Below are 26,696 nucleotides of genomic sequence, written 5' to 3' on the forward strand. Positions count from 1 at the left end.
TCCGAGACTTTTAGCCTAAACTGTGGTAAAATTAAGTATATCAAGAGGAACATTTAAAAATCAAGATTAATTTGTTCATTAACCTTGCAACCATTCTGGGTCTGTGTGATATATTTAGATTTGGTCAGCCACAGACTATAATTTAAGAACTGAGTATACTTCAGCTGGTTATAAACTATTTGATTAGCCATTTCATTCAAATTTTAACCAAGCAAAGACCTTTTCCTAAAATCTGCCCAGCACTGTTATTTATTTTATATGTATTCTGCTGCATAGAATCAGGGAGACCTATTATGGGAGTGATGGCCTTTATGGTTTAGTGACTATGGTCTAGACAACATATTTCCTGGTGTTTTACTGAAAACTGTGACTGGCATCCTCAACAGCCAATATAATACCAATTGGAGACCAACCCTCCAACTGCACTAATATGAAACCAGCTCAGCAAAAGACCAATCAGCAGTCAGGATACCTGGCTATAAGGAAAGGAGCCCAATCAGTCCCCGCTTATTACCTGGAGTCTGTGCATCAGATCACTTTGCGCCTGAAGATGCCAGCCACAGTTGCTGGTGAAAAGTCTGTTAGATCAAGAAATCTGTCTAGACCTGTGATAACGAACCTATGGCATGTGTGCCACAGGTGGCACACAGAGCCCTCTCTATGGGCACGCGAGCTGTCGCCCCAGCTCAGCTCCACCGCACATGTGCACATACCTCCCACAGGCTGACTGGTTTTTGGGTCTCTGCTGCACATGAGCAGGGGGTGGGGCACATGTGGGAGTCCAGAGAGCCGAGGTGGCGCAGTGGTTAGAGTGCAGCACTGCAGGCTACTTCAGCTGACTGCAGTTCAGCAGTTCGGCTGTTCAAATCTCACCGGCTCAAGGTTGACTCAGCCTTCCATCCTTCCAAGGTGGGTGAAATGAGGACCCAGACTGTGGGGGCAATATGCTGACTCTGTAAACCGCTTAGAGAGGGCTGAAAGCCCTATGAAGCGGTATATAAGTCTAATTGCTATTGTTATTGCTATGTGCATGTCTGCAGGGGGAGTTACATGTGCATGTAGGAGCTTTGCACACACATGCGCAAGGGGTGGGGTGTATGCAGGGGCTGCACTCATGCGAGGGGGTGGGAGGACTACGGGGGCCATGTGTGCATGTGCAGGAGAGGGGCATGTGGGTGGACGGGGGTCACGCACACATTATATTATAGGTATGTGTGCACGCTTTCAACACACGGCGACAAAAAGGTTAGCCATCACTGGTCTAGACCATGGTTACTAAATCCCAAAAGTGTTCAACAGATACCACCCTACACCAGAATATTAATCTTGAGGGAAATAGGCAAGAACCATTATATAATCTAAGACGGGTGAGAGATATCTTAAATCCTGGAAACAAGATAGTATTTAGAAACTCCGACAATCCCATTTCTGATTCCCTGGGATATAATAGGGGAGGTAAAGCACAGTCAAGTTTTTGAGATTTATTATTATAGACAACCTCAAAAAGTACAGTTCCAAATTTCCCGTGGAGTCTATTTGCTGATCTGGCTACCCCAAAGGGCCTGCATCTGCCCTAGGAGAATAAGGAAACATGAGAAAATCCTACTATAGTCACACAAGTAGACTTGCCAAAATCCTCCTCTAATCTAAATTTCTGCTGGTTTCCTTGCCTGAACTGTCCATTGATTCATTATTCTATGAGACGGCAACAACAAGATTTACCAAATGAATTCAACCCAAATCATTATTTACCAACTTAATTCAACCCAAATGATTGTTTATCTAGCAAGGCTGGGCAAATGGAGGAACATGATAAAAAGCATTTTGTTTTAATTATTAAAAAGCTATAGGTTTTTTTTTCCACACATACATGCATGCACAAACACAGGCACTTTTTTCCACTGGGAACAAAAAAGGAAGGAAGTCACTATGCCTGTACATTGCAGCAGCTATAATGCAACCAGACAGGAGCAACTTTCAAAAGAACCCTTGCAAATCCTGAGAAAGTTACAGATGCAACGGCGTACTTTGAATCTCCCCCCTTTCAGAGATTTTGAAGAACCTATTTGCTAGCAACAGTATTAGAACATCTGTCAAAGCCAGTCAGTAGCCTGAAAGATTGCTACATAACCATAACAGCTGTCATTGTAATTCATTCCAGATACTCTTCTGTAAGAGTGATCTCTTTATGGACAAATTAATTCATGTGGCAAAATTAATCCAACCTTGATTTAGTTACATGCTTCCAAGTTTTATTTCAGTTGCAGGATCAGTGAGACAATGGGAAATGAGAGATCCAATGTTCTGACTTTATAGATTTTCTGCTTCTAAGAGCCCAGGTTTGTGTTTACTGGTATGGTCTGTGATCATTGCAAGTTTATTTCCTAATGCCTGAGGTCATGTTTCTCAAACTCAGCAACTTTAAGATGTATGGATTTAAATTTCCAGAATTCCCTCGTCAGCATGAGAAATACTGCCCCGGGCTATGGTTTGGTGATATGTAAAATGTGCCTGTTTTATAGCTTTCAATAAAGAATGAAAGACATTCAGTTCTTCATGTATCTGTATTGATGAATCTGGCATCAAGTTTATTTAGGAGAGGAGGAAAGAGGAAGGATCAATTGAGTATGCTATTACCAGAGGTCAAAGCGCATTGAAATGTTTCCTTACTACTCATCTTTTTATGATCCACTGGTTTCAATCATAACATTCAAACTTTGCAAAACACTTGGGATGCCTCTATTCCTTTCTTCTGCCTTGGCAGTTCAGGGAGAAGCTTGAACAAAATAGCAATCAGTAGCACAACATGTTAAAAAAAGACAATCAGAAAAATGCTTTAGTAAAAAACTAGCTAAAACACTACCAAAATTGATGCAAGGAAAGGAAATTCTAGCAAATTATGCTGTAAGAAAGAAGTGCAGAATATCATTCTCAGTTTGTCCATCAAGATCTTAATTTCAAATATTTTACCTAAATCAAATTAATCCAATGCATGCTTTTAAGAAACCAGATGCAACATTAGAATAATCCTCAGGAATGCAGATTTCATAAATTATTGAATTAAGAACCCAGTGAATATTGACCTAAAATTTGAGTTATTGACTTGTTGCAGAAACCTTAATCTATTTTATAATTTTATAGAAACTAATGAAAATAGAAGTCACACTAAGCTATTATGTCCTAAAAACTGTCCATATCCCACCTTCACTTACAAGCTTCTTAGAACCTTGAACTTGTAACTCTTGCTTGATGCCCTTATCTTCTCAGCCAGTAATGTTAATGTGAGGAAAGGACTTTGTGCTATTGATCATTTTCAGAATAGAAGATTTTAGATTCCGTTATCAGTATAAATATCAAAGACCCATTGCCTTTTTTCATAGCTATTGACTTGCTTTTCTTGAAATGGGCATCTAACAATCTTTAGCAATACAGGTCTCCCTTTGCCCTTGAAACCTTATCCAAACATAAGAACATAATGCGGAAAGCGTATGTTAAACATTATGCATAATTGGCCTATTGGCATAATGTCCTTGCAGGACAACTTAACTGTGTCTTAAGTAGTGTATTTGCTGAAGTAGCATATCTTCTGTTCAGACTATTAGTCATCTCTCAGTTTTGTTTTTATCTGGCTAAGCAGCTAATTACTAATTTCAGAACACTGTGAGTGTCTCTCAGTGCAAATAACATTTTGAAGACATTATTTAATGAATAACAATCAATCTGAGGCATTTGGAAAAAAAATCCCTTTGGAAAAATGTATTATAGATATTTCCTTTGCCAATAAATGCTAATTTGGGTGATGATGATGAATTATAATGAAACTGATAATGATGGAGTTTTGGTGAATGTTCTGACTGTTTATTGCAATTGAATCTATTCCTAATGCTGTTGGAAGAACCAGATCCAGAATTGGTAAGAGTAAGAGGAAATATTTTTTTCTGTTTGCCTCCCTATGCCTTACCTCTGGCTTTCTTGTATATTTATTCATGCTCATAACAGCTGTGGGGGAAGTGAAATATTACCTAAAAATAAATTAAAAGGCAACCGGGCATTAGAACCAATTGTCAATGGAGATAATAACCTCCCCTTTCCTGAAATGTTTACAAGCAAAGCCTGTTGTAATGGCTTAATTTTGATTCCACTACTGCAGTGTTTCCCAACTTAAGCAACTTTAAGATATGTGAGTTCAACTCCCAGAGTTGATTTATATTTGTATATATTTGTATATTTGAAGTGACTTTGTATATGTTCCAAAAAAGAGGAAGGGGGGGATTTAACATTTCTTTAAAAATCTATATTTTTTTAACTTTAACATACACTTAGTATTTAACATTATTGCATCCATTAAAACCTGGCTGTTCCGGCAGGCCTGGGGCTGTTGACCCCAAAATACGGTCCAGCCCCATTTAGAATGGAGTGCATGGTGTGCTGTTTTTAAATCTATCTTTTCTTTCCCTATATTTTATTTTTTGATTTATTTCTGTACTGTAAGCCTCCCGGAGTCCTACGGGATTGGGCAGCATATAAATGTTATTAAACTTGCAAACTTGCAAACTTGCATATGCACATGCACATAAACCCACATACAGACTACCGTTCTATTACATTTTTTTACTACATGAAATTAATGTTATTTTTTTTCCTGATTTCAAGTAATACATTTATTCAGACCAGGGATGGAAATATATCTGTCTATGAATAATAAAACTGATATTCTGACTCTGGAAATTGCCAGCCACAGCTTTAAGAAATTCAGAATCCTGTCGTACAGTAGTGGTAGGACGAGGACTCTTAGTTGTATGTGTTTTTTTTACCACTGTATATATTTTTTCTTTAACCTGGAAGGTAAATATCTAAATCAAATGATCTTTCCACCTCCCCCTTTCTCTCTCTCTTGTCCTCAGTGCTGGTACCATTTCTTTCATGATGATTGATAAAATTGATTTTTTTTTTAACCAGAAGAAATGTTATATACTTTCTTAGCATACAAGCTGCCAATATTAGTTAGATCATAAAAAACTGCAGACAATGAGCATAAATCTGTCTCTTGAAACTTTGGGTCTGGAAGAGCAACATTATCCACTTCTAAGCCATTTCACAATTCCAATGTAGAGGTCAATAAATATTCAGAATTTATTTATTCCTTTCTCTCTCTGGATTTTTTTAAAAGATAAAAGATAAAAATGACAAGACCAAAGCAAGAACTTTCATGTGGTGCCACTGTTTGTTTTGAAATCCATGGCTTAACAGATGTAGATATCAGAATGCTTAGCAATAAAGGGACTTAGCAGTAAAAGGAGGCATTTATATTCCAAAAATTGCAGTAATAACAATGTCTCTGTAGTTCAAGGATGAGCAATATTTTTATTGTTGACGGACCACGTTAGTAGTTTTGGCTAAGGGTAACAACCACGTGTGAGACAATGATACAAAGTGGGTGGGATTCTGGTTTTCTGAATTTATTGGAAGGATTTTTAAAAAAAGTTCTGTTAAATCTCATGCATTTCCTATCTCAAAATGACTGGAAAGAGACAAGATTTAAAAATAACTAGACAGGCTGGGCCAAATACAATAGCACATATATTTATATCCTGCTTCACAGTGTTTTACAACCCTCTCTAAGCGGTTTTACAAAGTCAACATATGGCTCCCAATAAGCTGGGTCCTCATTTTACTGACCTTGGAAGGATGGAAGGACGAGTCAACTGATGAGACTCAAACTGCTGAACTGCTGGCAATCAGCAGTCAGCAGAATTAGCCTGCAATACTGCATTCTAAGCACTGCTCCACCAGGGCTCTTAATGGCTAAAGTGAATATAACAGGAAGAACCACCTTATAGAATGTGGCAATGTTAGTTAAGATGTAGTGTCAGTGCTTCATGTAACAACATCAACTCGTGGAATTGGGCTTCCAAGTGAAATTCAAGATTGTCATTTATGAAGCTTTGCATGATGTAGGGCTTCGGTATTTTAGTGATTGCCTGTATCCAATTGGGTTTGCCCACTTGGCATGTTACTATCTATTCAAGAATGTCATCTTGTGGGTCCTAGAGGGCATGCCTTTTCTATAATGTCCCTTGGTCTCTGGAATAATGTTGCCCTCAAGATTTGTGTAGCCTTGATCTGCTGTTTTTCAAGAAAGTATTGAAGAATCTACTTCTGCCCCAGCATGTTCTGTGACCTGCTATTGAGTTTGAATTTATTTACTGATAATTGTTTCGGGATATTTCTGCTGCTCCATCTCGGTAAAGGCCATTTCTATTTTTTTGGTTTTTCTAAAGTGCTTTTCTTGTTTTTACCTTGTAAGCTGCCTAAAGTGAAATATGAATAGAAATCAAAATACCCATAAACAAACAAACAAACAATGTAGTCTTTAAGTGCTGTTCTGTTAATAACTGGAGTGGCATATTTAATAAATAAATACACTATCTGAAAGCTTGTCATGCATTAAAAGGAATGCCATTATTCTTCATGCCCCCCCAGAAGGCCAACCAGAACCAATGGATTAAAGCTGCAAGAAAATAAGTTAGACATAAGAGGGAAAAAAAACCCTGGGTGTACAAGCTATCAGCTCGTAGAATAAATTGTAACATAATATAATATAGTGAGTAGTCATTTTAGTCTCTTCATGGGAGTCTTCAAACACAGGCTGCGTGGTTACCTGGAGGTCTTCTAGTCTAAACCCCTGCTTAGGCAGGAAATCCTATACTATTTCAGATAAAGTGTTGTCCAATCTCATCTTTAAAACCTCCTAAAGAGATACTCCAATCACTGAGTTGGATGAGTTGACTTTTAAGTTCCCTTCCAACTCTATGATTTTTTTAAACTAAGCTTTGCCAACATCATTGGAGGAAACACTACAGTTACCAAAAAAGCTTGGAAGTCAACCTGTGATTTGAGGACTTAGATTGCCAATCTTTGTTCTAAATTTGTGAGGTACATCTTTTGGATACACCAAACATGACTAGATGAGCTAATTTTACTTTATTGCAAGGCTACAATAACAGAACCATACAAGTCTGAAAGTACAGATTTCCCATCGTCTCATTTTGCAGCCTGACCAGTAAGGTAGTCCTTCATAAGTTTCTTTTCTGGTGGTTAAGCCACTACTAGCTTCGCTCTCTGTGTCTGATTGATCCTTAGATGGCATCTCTTCCCCCTTTCCCACAATGTTTATCCATATTACTACTATGAATCAATTTTATTTGGAAGTATTATAACTTACATTCACATTTCAATGCTCAGAAGTCCAGAACTATCCAGAAGTCCAGAATTCTTTCATTCTATGCCTTATACCCAATTTCTAATATACTTACCAAGTTGGAAGTTTTCCCATCTCTGTTGAAAAGCTTTTGCCAAAAAGAAAAAAAAGAAGAGTAAAATCATTATCTATTGGACAGACAGTTGGACAATTTGCAATATTTTTCAAAGGTTTCTAAAACCTATTTGTTCAACAATACAACCTTGATTAAACTCAGATATTTGAACTTGTTTTATTTTGCTGGATGGACGAGAATACAGAGCTAATATTTTTAATGTCTGTTCTAGTTTGCATTGTTTAGTTTCAAAATTTTTAAATAGATAGCTTTTTCCACAATAGTTTATATTAAATAGAAATTACTCATTTTATTCATAATTGTCATAACTTGTGCTAGTTGTATTATTTTGCACAATGGTTCAAAATTTAGAACTTTAGAAAAGATGGTCAACCTGCCATCTTCAAACAGAAGCCTAATTTAGAAAAGTAACCATTGATAGAATTGGCACTTACATAACCTTCCAAATAGAAAATGTGGCAGGGGAAACAGAGGATCAAAAATGTCATTGTTTAGACAGAGCATTAATTTGTATATACAAATCTGAATTTAAAATGTAGAAATATAGAACAGAATATAATTCTTTATTGGCCAAGTGTGATTGGACACACAAGGAATTTGTCTTTTGTGCATATGCTCTCAGTGTACATTAAAATTACATTCATCAAGAATCATAAGATACAATACTTAGTAATAGTCATAGGTTATTAACAAGCAAACAAATCATACTAGGAAACAGATAAAACAATATAGATTCTAAAGATACAAGCAACATGGTTATAGTCATAACCATAGAAAGAGATAGGTACTAGGAAGGATGAGAAGAAGAATAGTAATAAAGTCTTAGTAAATAATTTGACAATATTGTGGGGATTAGTTGTTTAGCAGAGTGATGGCATTCGAGGAAAAAAATGTCATTGTGTCTTCTTGTTCTGGTCAACCTGATATCTTCAAACAGAAGCCTAATTTAGAGAAGTAACCATTGATAGAATTGGCATTTGCATAGCCTTCCAAACAGAAAATGTGGCAGGGGAACAGAGGATCAAACATGTCATTGTTTAGACATGTTTGAACATTGCAGAAGTTAATTTGTATATACAGATCTGAATTTAACATGTAGAAATATAATTTGTTTGAAAAGGCAGTACATCTTAGTTTGGGCAGTCGGAACACAGTGATTCAGTGAGGGGTGACTCACCTTCTCAGTTCCATATTCATCTGGCATTTGCTGGTAGCTTTTAATCATTATTTAAAACAGATTCAGATTTCCTACAGATGAAGTAAGTCTCGTGGCAAAGAGTTAAAAAAGGTTGGTTATGAAACAGGATCATGATTTATTTATTGGTAAAACATCAAGATGGCAACAACAATCTATTCATTGCACTTCTATCCATTTCCATGTGCAACAGGTGCAGAAAGGGACAGGACTTCAATTATATGATTGTGGTTGCTATTCTGAATTTATTTATATGCCTCAAATCGATCGATCAATCGATCAATCGATCAATCAATCAGAATAGAGCTGGAAGGGACTTGGAGCTCTTCTAGTCCAATCCCCTGCTCAAGCAGGAGACCCTATGCCATTTCATAGGGATACCTATCCATCCAGTCTTTTCTTAAAAACCTCCAGTGAAGCACCCACAACTTCTGAAGGCAAGTTCCACTGGTTAGTTGTCCTCACTGTTACGAAGTTTCTCCTTAATTCCAGGTTGCTTCTCTCCTTGATTAGTTTCTGTCCATTGTTTCTTGTCTTGCCTTCTGGTGCTTTGGAAAATAAGTTGACCCCCCCTTCTTTGTGACAGCCCCGCAAATACTGGAATATTGCTATCATGTCATCCCTAGTCCTTCTTTTCTCTAGACTGGCCATTCCCAATTTCTGTAACCGTTCTTATGGTTTTGTCTCCAGGCCCAGATCAGAGAGCTAGAAAGGAAACTAGAAAAAAATTGCTGAAAGAAGGCAACAGCCAACCAAGCAGAGGTGGTATTCTGCTGGTTCGCACTGGCTTGGGCGAACTGGTAGTGGCAGCAGCGCAAGGCTCTGCCCACCCACCCAGATGTTATCACTGACCTTCTGCGCATGTGCAGAAGGTTCTGTGCATGCCTAGAGCTGCCGCTACCAAATCGGTAGTGAAGAAAATAGGATACCATTACTGCAACCAATGCCATATCCAAGAACATATGTTACCTCAAAGGAAACTAACCTTTATTAAATAGTGAGCATTCTCTTATCACTTCTAAGTCAAGCTTATCTTCCAAATATGGCATATGGTCACACACAAAAAAAAAAGAAACCTCAAGCATGCTGGTAGGAATTTATTTGTTCCTGGATTTCAGCAATTATATTTTGGAGGAACAGCATTAGATCTGAATTGGGCCAATATGCAATTTGGAATCAAGAAGTTTTTAGACTAGATAGGAATAGAATTTCAACACTAGAAGCACGAGCTTTCTAGACAATTAGCTTAATGTTATTTCACTTAATGCTATTTCTGCGTGGAATATCTGCGATGATTCTAAGGAAAAAAATTGTCTAACTAGGTTTTACTTTCCGTCGACATATATTTGCTGTGCTAATGTAATGTATTCAGGATCATATTATTGCATGACAGCCTTAGTATAAATGGTGGGGAAAAGAGAAAATCACTGACATTTAGTCTGCAGTGAAAAATTGCAGCGGAAAATAACATAAACTCCTGGAATTTAAGACCAGGGTAGATGAAATGCTGAACAGTTATTTAATGGCAAAATGCTGTACTGTGTTGCCTAATCATTAAGCATGATACCCCAAAAAGACATAACCTCTTTTTCATTAATAAAAGTTTCAGAAACACTGAATTACACATACCATTGCACATATAAAAGGAAAGTAGTGTTCATCGAAAAGAAGAAGATATAATAAGATATAAGATTCATGTTGTTAAAAGCTATAAGCAATGGTTCAGTTTTAGACTGTGGCTACTTTCCAATCAGATTGAGAGAGTACAAATGACTTATCTATTTTTGAAAAGGGCTATCAGGAGAATTGGAATCTAAAATCTAAGAGTTATTTCTACTTTGTACACTCTCTGTAACGGGGATTTGTGTTTAAAGTACCCATATTCTGTTTCCAGACCTTTTGGAATCTTAGAACTGTGATGAGGACATTTGGGGAAAAAAATAACATTTTGGTTTTCCAAACAACTCTATGAGGACGAATCAGGTGGCTATGGAACAGTTGGCCCTCTGAACTGACATGGTACCACTTTCTTGGCCTTCTGGAAACTGTTACAAGCTTGAATTTTCTAGAAGGACTTTGGGAATTGATTATGGTGTGAGTATGGGTACATGACATGTATGTATGTATGTGTATGTATGTGTGTATGTATGTGTATGTATGTATATATACTTATACATACATACATACATACATACATACATACATACACATGTCACGCACCCATAATCATACCATACAGATATATGTTGCATTTTTGCTGATAAATAAATGAAGGGAGACTAGTATAAATCTATTTCAAGCTATTTAGCTCTCATCAGCTAGCCATACCCTTGCTGGGATTCAAACTTGGGCTGTTTTACATATTAGGCAGTTATATTAACCTCTAAGCCACAAGCTCTCCTCCCTTATCAGCTGAGCCAGGGGAATGATTAAGTGTTTTGTCAAATCACCTGGTATGGCCAAATATGGGAGGGAGCATACTGCCAGTATGCATACTTAATGTATATATGTGTGTATGTATGTATGTGTACATACATGTCATATTATTTGTATATAGGTACTCCCTTGCTATCTGATCTTTGTAACCCTTCAAGGTAGACCAAACCAAGAAACTAAAAAGCTATGAATGCTAATACAACTTTTATTATATGTTAACAGAGACTTGTAAGTCTCTTGACTTCCCTCCTCCTTCACGTTTTCTGAGAACTTTGTAGAAACTAGGAGGGTCAAGTCTGAGGTGCTTTTTGGGGCTTCACTTCTTGTGAGGGCTCAGTTTTTATTTATACGACCTTCATTTTGGTAGTGAATGCTCCTTGACAGTCTTCCTTCTTCCCATTACAAATATTGTCACAAATTTATTACTGAAGTTTCAAAATATCATTTCATTTTATTACTATTTTAATAGCTGTAAACTGCCTAGAACAGTGATGGTTAACCTTTTCGGCACTGAGTGCTGAACCTGGAGCATGTGCGCATGCCCGCACATACACCCCGGAGCACCAGAACCTGGAAATTGTAAATTGTAAATTTAATGAATTTATATGCCACCCAATCCCGAAGGCCTTCCCGAAGGAAGAGAACAGTTGGCTGGTGTGCATGCATGCAGTGGCCAGCTGCTCTTCTGGGTTCCGTCATGCGCAGCTGCTCTCTTCTGGGTTCTGGTGCTGGCTGGCGTGCATGTGGTGGGTTACCATTTTTTTAACTACCAGTTCACTCTTGCGCGTGACGCTTCCGCACATGCGCAGAAGTGTCTGGGTGGGTGGGCGGAGCCTCCCACCGCCACCACTACCGGTTCGCCTGATCCAGGCCAAACCAGGAGCAACCCATCTCTGGCGCATTAACCCAGAAGAGCAGCTGGCAATGGCGCACATGCCCACAGAGAGGGCCATAGGTTCACCCTCACGGGCCTAGAATGAATGTGGATAAATTGCACAAACAAAATAGAACAATTAGCACAAGATGCAATGTATAGCCAGCATTTTACTAGGAACTGATCATGATGATGATATTTCTGAAACTGAGATTTGTTCATTGTTGGACCATACGTAGCATTTTGAGGGCACCGTTATATGAAACATTCCCTGAACGTTGATAAAGACTATTTTTTTTCCTACAAAGAAATACAGAAACTATTTCTACAAAGAAATATAGAATGAAAATATAACCACTAAACTGAGTGAATAGTACAGTAGATAAATAGGTGAAGGTAAAGCTGCTTGATTATTTGCAAAGCAAAGATATTTTGGAGAAGCGTCAGCAAATTTATTTATTTACCCAGAACAATGCTGGCTTCACATTCTGTGGATGCTGTGACCAGATACCTTTGATAGCAAGGGCATTTATTGTTATTATAACTGACTCCTTGATTTGTTTTTCCCACTGCTTGTCAGTCAGCTGAATTTGACTGGCTGGCTTGAGGAGGAAAAAAAAACATTACCTTGGGATTCCCAGTATTGAAGGATGATTGATTGAGAAGCCATTTAAGCTAACACTGTTCATAGGACAAGAATACTTGATTTACTCACAGCCGTTCAATGTAATGGAGTGACTAGTCCATGCTCAGAGGCTTCAGATGGATTAAATGATGCAGTCAATCTATCTTTTGGTCCATTCCATTTCTTGGAAGCTCTCTTAGTTGCAAATATCTTGGCTGCATTCTCATTCTGCTGTAGGTAATATTTTAAAAAGAATGTATAACATTTTTCTCTCTGAAATTAGTCACAATGCAAATACCTTTGTAAAGTAATTGACTTTAAAAAAAATCTGAAATAAGAACACAAGCACAATTGGGATCAAATGACCTATGTTGCTTGATTTATCCCATTATGAAATTCCTGTGAGGAAAAGGATTCTCTGGAAGTTGCTGTTAGTTGTGAAGTCATGTTCAACCCATTGTGACCCCATGGACAACGTTCCTCCAGGCCTTCCTGTCCTGCTACAAATAAAATATGAAGGTTGTCTCTTCTCATTACCTGCCTTTCTAATGTGGGGTGGTGTGATCAGGAGACTGCCAAGGAAGAACATATACAGGACCCAATCCGGGTCGGAAACTGGGACCAGAGCAGAGGTGGTATTCAGCCGATTTAGACAGGTTCGGGCGAACCAGTAGATGTGACGATCAGCTGGTCCACCCCGCCCACACCTGTCCTATCCTGTTCTTTATTTCCTCCTTTCTAGCTCATCTCAATCACGCAGCACAGCTGATTCCCCCCTCCCTTCACTGTTCTACTTACCATTGCTGATTGGAAGGTAAGCAGCTGAGCTTCTAAATGCTCCATTTTCAGCCACAAAGGTCCATGCATGCGCAAAACGCACACTGACCAAACCAGTTGTTAAACCGGCAGCATTTTACCCCTGGACTAGAGCGTTAATCTTCTGAGCTTTCAGACTCATGCTGGAACCCACCCTCAGGAAACTTCTCTCTCACCAGAATGTGAGCAAGAAGTTCCCTGAGGGTGGGCTCCAGCACAAATCTGAAAGCTTGGAGGACTAATGCTCTGGTCCCAGTTTCTGACTCCGACTGGATCCTGCAACATTATCCTGGGACAGGTATGTTTGGCTTCATTCGTGGGAGAACATAAACACACTACACTGCTTTGTTTCTTGTTTGCTTCTGAGTATTACCGCCACATTGCCAAATGCAAAAACAATCTCAGTGGTTGTGTGTAGGATGAAAACCACAGGCAGCGAACTTCGCTGAAATGAACCCATGCTACCTTTATGGATTCCTGGGGCTGTTTTGACTGAAAGCTGAACAAAATCTATAATCTTCAGACCTTATTTTCCATGGAAATTTGAAATATTTTAAATTCATTTTAAAATATATTGTCCATTTTTAAAATATAGGTTAGGTGTTGGGCAGCGCTAATTACTCAACTAATTTTCGTTCATTCTATGTTGAGAACTGAGGCAGTCCAAAGCTCTTTTGATTCCTATTTCTCCTTATGGTAGAACATTTCCAGTTTTGTTCAATATATATTTGAACAATATATTTACAGAATTTGGAGTTATTTGAATTACATAAAGTTGCGTCCCATTGAAACACAGCAAACTTATAACATTCTGGAGAAATATTTCAAGTGGTCCCCCCCCCCCCAAACTCAGAATACAATCCCTACCCGCCTTTTCATATGTACCTGTATACATATCTCATTGTGTCAAGGCTGCTTCACTCAGTAACCAAGAAAGAAACCACTCAACTCCATTTTGTAGAATTAAGAGTACTTTTACTGGTCATGAGTAGATAGTAGCTAAGCAAAGCGAGGTCTGAGGCAAAAGCGCGCGTAATCATAGATATCAATATGTGACTCAACCCCCTTCCCCTGGTAACCTTAGTCCATAGTCCAATCAGTACACCCCACAGGTGTCATGTGGGAGACATCTTCAAAATGCATCATCAGGCTGGTATGCTGGACAGTTGGTCTGCTGGACAGTTATCTGCAGCAGGCGCAGTAGATGGTGAGAACACCTCCCTTTTCAGTCTCTCCAGTGCTGACACTTCCCCACCCACAAACAATGCCCCCCTCCCCGTTTCAATGGCAGCCGAAAGCAAGCAGCAAAACAGAGGATGACACATTGCTTGACTGTGACACTGTTTGTGTTGTGAGAAATGGTCTACAGATTGGACAGTTATCACAGCAAAAGGAATCTTAAAATCACATTTTTAGAAAAATATGTGTTTTTTTTTGTTATTGATTAGGTAGTTTAGATTTCTCAAATAAAATTTCTTCCAACACACATTATCAATGTCTGGGTAGGTTTTAAAAAAGCATTGCTTGGATAAGCTCCAATCAAGAATAAAAGTTTCAAAGCAAAGAAAAGGCAACACTTAAAGGATGAAGTCATTTGGCTTAATTTCAAGACATTAAATGTTGGCCTTTGTGCCAATTCTTTTTCCTTGCTTTTGTTCTTAATTTTAGATACATGACTAAACTTCATTGCTCCTGGAATGGAGGATGCCAAAGTAGAAACAGATAATATGTTGTTCTTTGGTTTGTTTTTGTTTTAAGGGAAATCATTCTTTTAAGCAGCTCTCAAGTTTGCCATAACAGAAGGCACCCATCCTCCATAATCCAAACATTGACACCAGCTTCTCACAAAGCACAGTTTTTTTAACTCTTGGGTCATTTACCAAAGAATCACTAAGTGCACATCCGTACACTTCAATAAACCACAAACTCTGGTTCACAAAGCACAAGCATTAAATTGAGTTGGATTCAGACACGATGATGCAAAACATACTATGGCTGTGAACAGTGTATAAACTCAATTTAATTCTGGTCAGGTTTCTAAGCAGTTTTAGTAGGCAGGCATTCTCCCCTTTATTTTCATGATCATTAAAAAAACAACTCATTTGTGTTCTAATGCTAAGCAGTTTAGTTTTGCAGAGACTCCATAATTAATATGTACTTTCTCCTAACCATTGTGATTTCTAAACTGGATGTGGGAAATCACTGTCAGGATAGCCGGAAAAGATCTGAAGGAGTAAAGTTGTATTTCTATAAAGACTCAAGATTCAAGACCCAAGTCTAGAGTTGGCTATAACAATGGCAACAACATTTAAACCTATATTTTACCCCATAGTGCTTTACAGCACTGTCTAGGTGGTTACAATGTCAGCATATTCTCCAACAATCTGGGTCCTCATTTTATTGACCTTGAACGGTCAATATGGCTGAGTCAACCTCGAACCCTGCCAGGATCAAACTCCAGAGTGTGGGCAGAGTTTGCCTGCAATACTGCATTTTAACCACTGTGCCACCAAGGCTATCAAAATTGAAGTTTTTACTGTTTAAAATGAACTTAGCAACATGAAGTCAAGTTGAATTTATTACTGCAGTTAATAGTTCAGGAGTCACTTGATTGGATGATCATACTTAGGGTTCCTGTCACAAGTTACAGTAATGACTTGCAAGGGTTAGGGTTCTGCAAAAGTCTCTTGTTCCCTTCTCCAAGTTATTTAAACAATTCATTTTCCTAAGAGGTTACTCTCAATGGGTGTTTGTGGAACACCATAGTAGTTGATGGCTCAATTAGTCAAAAAGTTGGGAATCTTGGATATAAAAATGTGTTTCATGACTGTGTAATGACTTCTTTACAAGTTTCAGCACACAGATACAAAAACCCTCTAGAGACCTTTCCACTTAACAAAATAAGTAGGGATGGTCTTGAACATCTCAAGGCAGGAAGAATATTTAGAAAATTCTTACTAAGATATAACAGAGTTGGAAGGAACTTTGTCAATCTTCTAGTCTAGTCCACTACCTTCCCAAGCAAGAGACCCCATATCAGTGATGGCTAACCTTTTTGTTGTTGGGTGCCAAAATTGTGAGCAAGTGTGCGCCAGCACCCATTATGCAGAGCGCCCCTCCCACATGCACATGTATGCACAAACACCTCACGCTCCCCCCACACGTTCTGCACTGTTTGCCTCCAAGCTGAGCTTGGTATTTCTTCCAGGGGAGCCAGGGAAGGCTGTTTTTGCCCTCCCCAGGGTCCAGGAAAGCCACCGGAGCCTGGGGAGGGAGAAAAACAGGCCCATCAGGCCTACCGGAAGTTCGGAATCAACTTCTGGTAGGCCCATTGGGCCTGTTTTTTGCCCTCCCCAGGTTCTGGAGACTTTCCTGGACCCTGGGGAGGACAAAAACAGCCTCCCCCAGTCCCCTGGAAGCCGAAAACACATTGTTTCCAAACTTCTGGTACGCCCGTTGGGCCCATTTTTCAACCTCCCCAGGCTCTGGAGGCTTTCCTGAAGCCTGGGGAGGGCAAAAGCGGCCTTCCCTGGCCCTCCAAAGACCAAAAATCAGCTGGCCAAAGCATGCATGCATGATAGAGCTGACGGCTCATATGCCAGCAGATATGGCTCTACGTGCCACCTGTAACACACATGCCATAGATTCACCATCATGGCCCTATACTACCCAAGTAGACCCCCATGTACCAATTCTTGCTTTAGCATAGACCATGAAGGTATTAATAATAAGGAGTGAGGACAATAATTTCTCAAAGAACAAGCAAGTTAGTACCACATTGGTTATGGTGTGTGACATCAGTTATATGCAGATGCCACCTGAGATCTTTTTAATTGCAGCAACTTGTTTTGCAGAGTGTATTTTTAATGAGTGTCCTTCTAGCTGGACTATGAAATAGCAACAGCTCATAACTTAAATCTTTTCTTTTAGCCAAAGATTTTCAACTTGACACCCACAAAATAATTTATGTCTGTGAGTGGAAAATGCTTCCAAGGGAGAGTGAAAATTTTCTAGGCCAATGGCTTTCCAAATGATGAAAAATAAGCCTTTATAGGCAATCTGTAACATATTTAAACAAATACAATCATTATCTTTATATATTTATTTTACTGCAGTTCATTACCTGAAAAGTACATCATCTCCTTTGGGGATCGATTAAGATTCTACTAATTCATATTCAGACTGAAATAAATCTTTTGAGAATTTCCTTGGTCCACCTCATTTGGCTAGGCAGGTTTGACTCTTTATCCTATGGAGACAAATTAACAATGACCCAGCTTATTGTGGTTTTCTCTTGCCAGGCCTTTCTCCCCTTAGCCTAGATAAAACTCTAACTGTAACGAAGCACCGGATTTGGGGATTCAGGTATTTAAATCGATAGACTTACCTTAGATTGAGGAAGGATTTCTTTTGAGCACAGCACACACCCTTGCTGGGTACACTACAAAACTCCTCACTTGAACAGAATTATCCATGTTGCTCAGGAGAAATCAAAACTATGACCCACATACCATTATCTGGAATTAAAGGGATCTAAGATATATTTTTTTAATTTCACCTACCTTGAAACAGTATTATGCAGAGACAAAACTTTGGTGTAAAAAGTTTCTACTTTCTGATTCCCATAGTAGCTTTATTCAATTTTCTGTGGCAGCAGTAAAGCCTGTACGGTATTCCTGATTACCATGCATTTGTTTGTTTTATATGCTTTTATCTTTTAGTGTGTATGGATCACTGTAAAGATTGCATGGATGTAATTGATGGAATCAGGGTTTCTATCTTTTCTCTAAGCCTGCACGCCAGGGTCTGTTCCTAGATACTTTCAAAAATATTATGCATGTCCTTTATAGACCGGGGTTCAAAAAGTTCAGCAATGGGTTCTCTGCCCGATTAGTGGGTGGACGTGGCCTACTCAGTCTCCTACACCACAATGTGGGTGGGGGCAGCTTTCACCTTCTCCAGACTCCGGAGGCTTTCCTTGAGTCTCTGAGAAGGCGAAAGCTGCTTCCCTCAGACTCCAGAGGCTCTCTGGAGGCTGGAAACAGGCTTACAAAACTTCCAGGAGGCTCGTTTTCCCACCTCCCCGAGCCTCCGTATGGGCTCTGCACTTACCTCTCATCCAAAACAAACCATATGGCGATTGCTGGAAGAGGTTGGGCGGGGTAAGTGAGGAGTCGGTGGTGGGATTTGGAGGTTCTCTGAACTGGCCATAAAGTTAAATACCGATTCTCCCGAACCCGGGTGAACCTGTAGAAGCCCACCCCTGCTTACGGGAGACTTTTTACAGTACGCTGCACTGAAACCCCTTCACTTTAGTAACAAAACCAGTAAACACTAGGCTTCCATTTGAAAGCTTAACATCCCTATGCTCTTATGCAGAGGTTGGTTCTGCATCATGCGTGTTATTAAAATGCCATTATACAGTATAACCAATGATGAATAAAATTTATAGCCCCATTATCAGAACTTCAATTGCTCCTGTGACTATAAGATTACCACTCTCCTTCAGTTCTCTAAAAAGGTCGCAAAGTTCTTGTGAGAGCCAGGGATTTTAGAGACCACCAAGTGCCTTCTTCACTTTATTAACTTTTTCAGAATGTTTATTTGACTTTCCCCCCCTTGCACTTATCTTATTTGTTGTATTTTGTTTTTGTGATTGGCCTCTGATCATCAAATGAAATATAAAGTCATTACATTCCTAGCTCACATCTTGCAGACTGGTAAATAATTCTGTACGTCTCATCAGCTGCACTTATTAGCAACTCTTAATAGATTTTGATGTATTATTGGATTACCCTTCTCAAATAGTTTCACTCCAGTGCTATCTTCTTTCTGTCAGTCTTGTTAAATGATACATAAGTGGATCAAGTTAGGAAAAAGTAAATAAAGATGAAAAATACATGGAAAAACGGGCTTTGAAATCCCCTGCTCCTAATTACGGATAATTTTGACACTCCAAGGCACTTAGAGTGAGAGAAAATGGTTTTGAAGATTTTAAATTTCCTACTATTAGGAGCATCATTACATAAAGCCTTGACTGTAGGGAGAGCAGAAACTTGAAGTTCAAGTTTGCTATTAGCATGCATGGCCTAATTTGGTATTAAAATTGAGGCAGGTGCAGGGTACATAATTGATGTGTTGATTATTAGCAAGATTGCCTTGCCCGGACCTAAACCTTTAAGACATGTTGATGGTGCCATGACTACCATGCTCTAGAGACACACAAGAAACAGGTTCTTTGTAAAATGATCCTGAATTACATGCTACTCTAAACATTTTTACCGTTAAAATATATAGCAAAATACATAGCAATTTTAAATATCTAATTTTAAGATATTTTAGTAATGATGCCCTCAACAGTCTTTTAAATTGCAAAGCAGATTATAGAAAATATGCAGTTAAGCATGCCCATAGGAGGGACTAATGGGCTTTGTTTTATATGTATGTATATGTATACACCAGTGGTAGGTTCCGGATCCCGTCGCAACCAGTACACTGCGACGGGGCCGGGCGTTCACTATGGGCATGCACGCTGTGCACACATGTGAACCCACCATCCTGTGATGCTCAAGCTGCTTGGTGGAGATCACGCAGGCGCTGTATGCTGCATGCACATGCGCAAATGTGCCCGGTTAGCTCAAATAGAGGTAAGGAATGAGGGCAGGCAGGCCCTGCAAAGCACTGTTCCGGTAAAGTGGCCGTATACACTAGAGGTGATATGTTGCCGGTTCACACCAGTTCAGGTGAACTGGTAGTGGTGGTGACACAAGGCCCCACCCACCCACCCTGATGTCCCACCCCAGACCTTCTTTTTTATTTTTTATTTTTAAACCAACATAAAAGAAACAGACATAGACACATACAATACATAAAAATCATCCTCGAGTTACATACAGTATGTTGATTGGTTACAAAGCTTTGTGCTTCCTCACAATAGTCCCCGCTTGCAATTTACACAAATTCTCATATCATCAATCCAATATATGTATAAACAATTATTATGGTTATTAAACAGTTATTTGAGTATAACTGTTATTACATCCTTTTATATAAAATATTATAAATTTTAAATAAATCTATATTATGGCATTTCATTACATCCTCCTAAAGTCATCTAATAATATTACACCTTTAATCACGGACCTTCTGCGCATGTATAGAATAGAATACCATTACTGGGACACACAGACACAGACACACACACACACACAAACAGAGAGAGAGAGAGAGAGAGAGAGAGAATGAGAACTCTGAAGGCATCATTTGAGAAAAACAAAAAAAGAGGCCAGATTTTTACAGGGAAAAAAAAGTCACACCACGGAAAAAGCAGCTAGGCAACAGCTCCTCATGTTTTCCATACAAAGCCCCTTTCCTTCTTTTTTTTGGTCATGTGACATAGACAGAAATATTCTAAAGGATAGAAAGAATTCAAGAAGGCATTCCCTGTGTTTTTCCTCATTTATATTATGATGCATCTCACATTTTTCAGAATCATTTTTCCTTCAAAGGAAAAAAGGGCACACATCACGATGGCTGGACAGAATTTTGTTTTGTTTCACTTTTCCATATACGTTATTCATTCGTAATTATTCTTTAATTAGGTTTGCTTTAATTCAGGTTTTAAAAGTTGTTTAAACATTTTGCTGATATTTATATTAATGAATAAATACATCTTTTTTTGTTTTTCTCAAATGATGCCTTCAGAGTTCTCATTCTCTCTCTCTCTCTCTCTCTCTCTCTCTCTCTCTCTCTCTCTCTCTCTCTGTGTGTGTGTGTGTGTGTGTCTGAAAGCCCTATGAAGCGGTATATAAGTCTAACTGCTATTGCTATTGCTAAAGTGTAAATATCAGTAACTAAAATCAATCCTTTGTTATACAATCATATGTTCTATTGTGGAGCTAAGTATCTTCCCACATAATATGCTTATTGTGCCTGTTCCTCCTATTCCTGATTTCATGTTCTCCTGGAATCCACAACATGGTGCTCTGCTATTCCGATAGTAATAGCACATAGACTTATATACCACTTCACAGTGCTTTACAGCCCTCTCTAAGCAGTTTACAGAGTCAGCCTGTTGCCCACAACAATATGGGTCCTCATTTACTAACGTCGGAAGGATGGAAGGATCAGTCAGCCTTGAGCCTGGTGAGATGTGAACTGCCGAACTGCAGGCAGCCGGCAGTCAGCAGAAGTAGCCTACAGTATTGCCCTCTAACCACTGTGCGCCATGGCTCAACATACCTGAGATGCTTCTTTTGACGAAAAATTTCTCATTTACTCTTTACATCCATTGATCAACAAGAAAAAGATGCCAGTAATCTTCAAAAGAAAGTTCCAGCACTCAGCATAGTTCCCAAAATATATATGGTATGAGCTGCACATACAGTAGGCATCCCTGTGATGAATATATGCAGGTCAAGGCCTTTTCACCATTTCCATAATTAAAAAGTGCATAGTGCATAGAGGATGACTATAATTTTGATCTCAATTATTAGGATGGTATGGAAAGCACCAGTCCAACTGGGACCTGTGTGGTAGGCAATACATACAATGGCAGCAGACCATGAAACTTTCAGGGAAAATGGGCAAGATCATAATCATAATAATACTTCACAAAGCTCCATTTCATCAATCTCCTTTAGAGCCAAGGTGGCGCAGTGGTTAAATGCAGCACTGCAGGCTACTGCTAGATCAGCAGGTCAGCGGTTCAAATCTCACCGGCTCAGGGTTGACTCAGCCTTCCATCCTTCCGAGGTGGGTAAAATGAGGACCCAGATTGTTGGGGGCAATATGCTGACTCTCTGTAAACCGCTTAGAGAGGCCTGAAAGGCCTATGAAGCGGTATATAAGTCTACTGCTATTGCTATTGCTATTGCTTTAGGTTAATAATAATAACATATCATATCTACATGGTTTAATGCAAATATGTTCACAAATCTTTGTAACAACGAAGCATATTATCATTATTTTTTCAAGAAATGTACTAAGTTGTAATGTGATTTTTTTAGGCTTGACTTAATGTGTTGTGAAAACACAGACATTAAGGCTTATAAATTTAATACATTATGTGAACTCAGTTATTGCTTCTTTACTCAACCATGATTAAGTTTAATCATGGTTGAGTGTGATGTGTGAACCCAAACAGTCTGTTTCATTCTGTAGATAGACACAGAACTAACACAGAGAAAGTGGGCTTGCCAATGGACTGTTAGTAATGAATAATAGAAACAAAATTTGATTCTGAATCTTTGTTAACTCTATTAACTTAAATTCTGGTTAAAGTTTAATGTTGCTCTTTCTGAATATTATTCATTTAATGTTGGAAAAACCTGTGAAAATAGAATTGGAGAAAAGCCATCAGGGTTTTTTTCCCCTGATGATATATGAATCTGAAACATTGCTCTTGAATGCAATATATTAGAAGAATTTGAGATATTTATTGGGGTCTCAGAGCGTAAAGATATATGCAATAGATAAATACCTAGGTCTGAACATGCTCTAAAATTCAGTCTCATAGATATAAAGGTGAAGGTAAAGATCCCCCTTGCACATATCTGCTAGTCATTCTCGACTCTAGGGGGTGAGGCTCATCTCCATTTTAAAGCCGAAGATCCGGTGCTGTCCGAAGACATCTCCGTAGCCACGTGGCCGGCATGACTAAATACCCAAGGTCCATGGAACATTGTTACTTTCCCCCTAAAGGTGGTTCCTATTTTTCTACTTGCATTTTTACGCGCTTTCAAACTGCTAGGTTGGCAGAAGCTGGGATAAATAACAGGAGCTCACTCCATTATGTGCCGCTAGGGATTTGGCCACCCAACTGCTGACCTTTTTGATTGACAAGCTCAGCATCTTAGATATACATATAGTTCCCTTTAAATGGTTTAGGAAGCATGGTGTTGCTGAGCTGAACAGACTTGCTCCTAGTTTTAATGGTCAGCTTCTTTTAAGCAACTACTCATTCATTCAGATGAGCAAGGTGCTTTCAATGTATGTGTAACATTGACTCATTCATGACATTCATGGGAGATAATAATGGAGGAATTTCAATCCAGAAGATGCTATCAGTCTAGCAACTAGTATGGCAGAATATCTAGCATTGACAATGAGAAATGGTGTGTGGTGTCAATGTGAGGGGAAAGATAAAAATGTCAAAGAGATTCCTATCCTAGGATTATAAATTTTACTGCATCAGACAAGCAGAAGAATACCAGCTTCATTGACCTTAAAGATGAATAGTAACAATAACGATACTTGCCTGCCTTCATGTTACAAATCTGAGTCCATTTGCAAGTTGTCTATCATTATAGCAGTTTGAGGCAATAATAAGTGGGTTATTTCACTGATTTCCAAAGAACTTTTATACATTACAAGTATATTTTTATACTCAACTAGCTGTTAACCTGGCGTTGCCAGGATATTTGTTTATCCCAATCCTGTATTAGACATCCACAAATGTCGGGACCAAACATAATTTCTAATGTTGGATGTTCCCCCTTACCAGAGGGAGCCCCCTTGCGGAGTACTGTGAAGCCGTTACCATGGAAACTCCACTGTGCTGTGCAGTAGAAGCCACTTAAGTCAGTACAGTAGAATTCATTTTAAGGCAAAACAGGTTGTATCTTAACAGAACACCCCTCCCCCCAAGAGTTGTTAGGGGTGTCTTACCCACACAGTATTTGTTACCAGATAGTAAGTCATCTGTGTACCATGTTTGGTTGAAATTGCTTGAAGAGTTCCAGAGTTATGCTGGAACATAGAAACACACACAGCCATTTTTATACACATATATAGATTTGATATGAGAAGTTAGTTTGTATTATGAAGCAGTGCCTATTCTTATGACTAACTAATCATAACAACTATGCATACATACATGTTTTGGCCCACATTCATATATGTTCTGATCTACACAATTCTGACCCAAAATCATTGGTTTAATTTATCTCTACAAATGCAGAAATATGCAGTGTTCTGTTCAGGTGAAGATTATATCAAAAGAAAAACCTATAGACCACTGATAACTTCAATGCTATATTCACACTAAACCCGACAGCAATGTGAAATAAGTTGCAGTATTGCTCAGTATTTAATGTATTGTGTAAGTGTTTTAGAATAAGTTTAATAAAATCACTCATGAGAGAAATTTCCCTATAGCCTGAATGTGTCTGACATCTTAGCACATGCATTTCTTCATTCTTGCTATCTCTTCTACTGGACCTACTGACATATTGTACCTATAGCAATTCCTGGTAAAGATGAAGCATTCATCAAGGGAGATATTGCTTATTTTCTACATTCAGATGGGAACTCTAGGAATAAGATTACATTTTGGACCCCAAATGTGACATAATCTTTCTATAATTAGGTTTCTCCACTGCTGCTTGAGCTGTGGTCTTCTTACTATAAGTTCAACAGATTGGTATACTTCTACCCAACTCTTAGAGGGAAAGGACCACAGTGATCAATTAAAAATAAATATTGACTCTTGTTGGAAGAAAAATCTGGTCCAATTCCAAGCCAGGAGAAAGATGCTGGAAATAAAATGGAAGCAGGCTGCAGGAAAGGAAGTCTCTGTTTATTTGGTAGCCAGAAACTAGTGGTGGCACCATGTTTCTAGGGTGGCTGACAAAATGGGGTTGAGAGTAGGTGGGCTTTGTGATTAAGATGCCTGTTGCTGAGTAAGAATTTGTCCTTTAATATTTTAATGGCTGTTGCCAGATTCCTTTGTGGTCATGTAGGAGTCATGGCTGGCTCTACAGGCAAAAGGGGAAATGCAAATCCTAGATATTTGTCTGAGCTAATCTTGCCAGTTTTGGCTTACCTAATTGTGTTACTTATTTGGAGTCTCTTTGTTTATGAATAGATTGGCCCAATCTTTCTGAATGGATACAATATTTCCATTCCTAAAGACCAGTCTCTTCAAGATTCTGCTTGAGACTGTTTTTCTATGAGAGGAAGACTGGGGCTGCTTTCTGCCTTTGTTAACATTTTTCTCTTCTTCTCCTTTAGAGGAAATATTTTCTCCTGTCTTTTTAATTTTAAGAATATTTTAATCTTGGGGTGGGGAGTGTAGGCTTCCTACAACTCCAATAAAATATTTGATGTGCTGATTAACAGTTTGGCAGCTAACAGATCAAAGGTAACATTGGAGTTGGTGGCACTAGTAAGGCCTGGATGTGTTGGTGGAATTACAGTGCATCCTTCAGGGCTTATCCTTAAATGGTGGTAGCAACATTTGGTGACAATGAATTTACCACGCAAGGCTGCTTGATGAGCATCATGTTGTCCAGGCCTGGTGCTCAGCTAAGTACAGATGGCCTTTGAAAATTCTACAGCAAGTATTTGGGGAAAGGAGAATTTTTCAAGGACAATTTATCTTCCATAGCAGCAAAAGAAATAATTGATTCTGGAAAGGGGTAGGGAAGGAGAAGGAGAAGCTTTCGTGTGATGTCTTTCCTCATGATAGGAGGCACAGAGAAGCCAGAGAAGCTGTGAACTATTGGAGAAATTAATGACAAGTGAAAAATGGGACATCCACAAGCAGTCCTTGGCTGTGTTTCAACTAAAGTGCAAGGACAACATTCTCCACTCAAGCACATTTCTGCTAAATTCTCTTCATAATTAAGGTCTAAGAAAACCATTTCTCTTAGGATCTCTGTTCCATTCTCTGTTTATACTGAACATAAAAAGAAGGATTAGCTTAAGTTCAAATATGTAAAGCAAGAAATGATGTTCTCTTTACACTGAAACAAGATAATTGTGACTGCTTTAACTATTACTTCCTTCTATTTAGCAATCTTTTTCTCTCCTGCCTTGGATAATGGGATAATCCATTCTACCATCATCTTAGTCTTCTACAGCCTCTTAAGGCTTGTCTTATAAATTCCCTGTCATTTCAGCATTTCTTTGTTTGGCAAATATTAATCTCTTCCTTTCCATCTTTTTGTATCCAAGCTATTGCTGGCAGAAGTAGGGTATTGGCCCACATGGAATGGGACAACTTGCCACAATCAACTTGCTATGACAAACTTGTAGCAGCCAATTTATTGTAGGACAACTTGCCATAGCCAATTCGCCACCAGAGAACGCTCCATTAAAATAAATTAAAGGAAATAAGCAGAGGAACAGAAGAAATGATCGAATGACAAGTGATAAAGTCTAATGAAAAGTAAATTACAGTGGCAATAAAGTAAAGAAAACAACACTTCGGTGGAATGTTACAAGAGAGACAGGAAAACAATGTGTAAGGAGTAATTCTACAGAAGCATTTTTATCTCTACATTCTAATTCTCCTCAGTTTGTGTTTTATTTTTATAATTATAACGTACACTGAAAATGGCATTTAATTTTGTTGTACGAGCTGCAATGATGATAAAATAAACTAAAACAGTTTAGGGATTTCTATCAGGA

The 26,696-nt window shown here is 38.7% G+C and overlaps 1 protein-coding gene across 1 annotated transcript in view; it reads left to right on the forward strand.

Moving 5' to 3' along the window:
• MRPS30 (mitochondrial ribosomal protein S30) overlaps window positions 1-26,353 on the forward strand; it is a 52,583-nt gene extending 26,230 nt beyond the window's left edge. Inside the window, exon 6 of the mRNA XM_087715474.1 lies at window positions 26,241-26,353. Coding sequence (XP_087571600.1) covers window positions 26,241-26,338 — 98 coding nt within the window. The 3' untranslated portion in view covers window positions 26,339-26,353. The remainder of the gene's footprint in view (window positions 1-26,240) is intronic.
• The last annotated feature ends 343 nt before the right edge of the window (window positions 26,354-26,696 follow it).

The sequence above is a fragment of the Thamnophis sirtalis genome, unplaced genomic scaffold (genome assembly GCF_051295495.1).
Source record: "Thamnophis sirtalis isolate CommonGarterSnake01/CBP01778 unplaced genomic scaffold, rThaSir2_p1.2 scaffold_5, whole genome shotgun sequence".
NCBI lineage: Eukaryota > Metazoa > Chordata > Lepidosauria > Squamata > Natricidae > Thamnophis > Thamnophis sirtalis.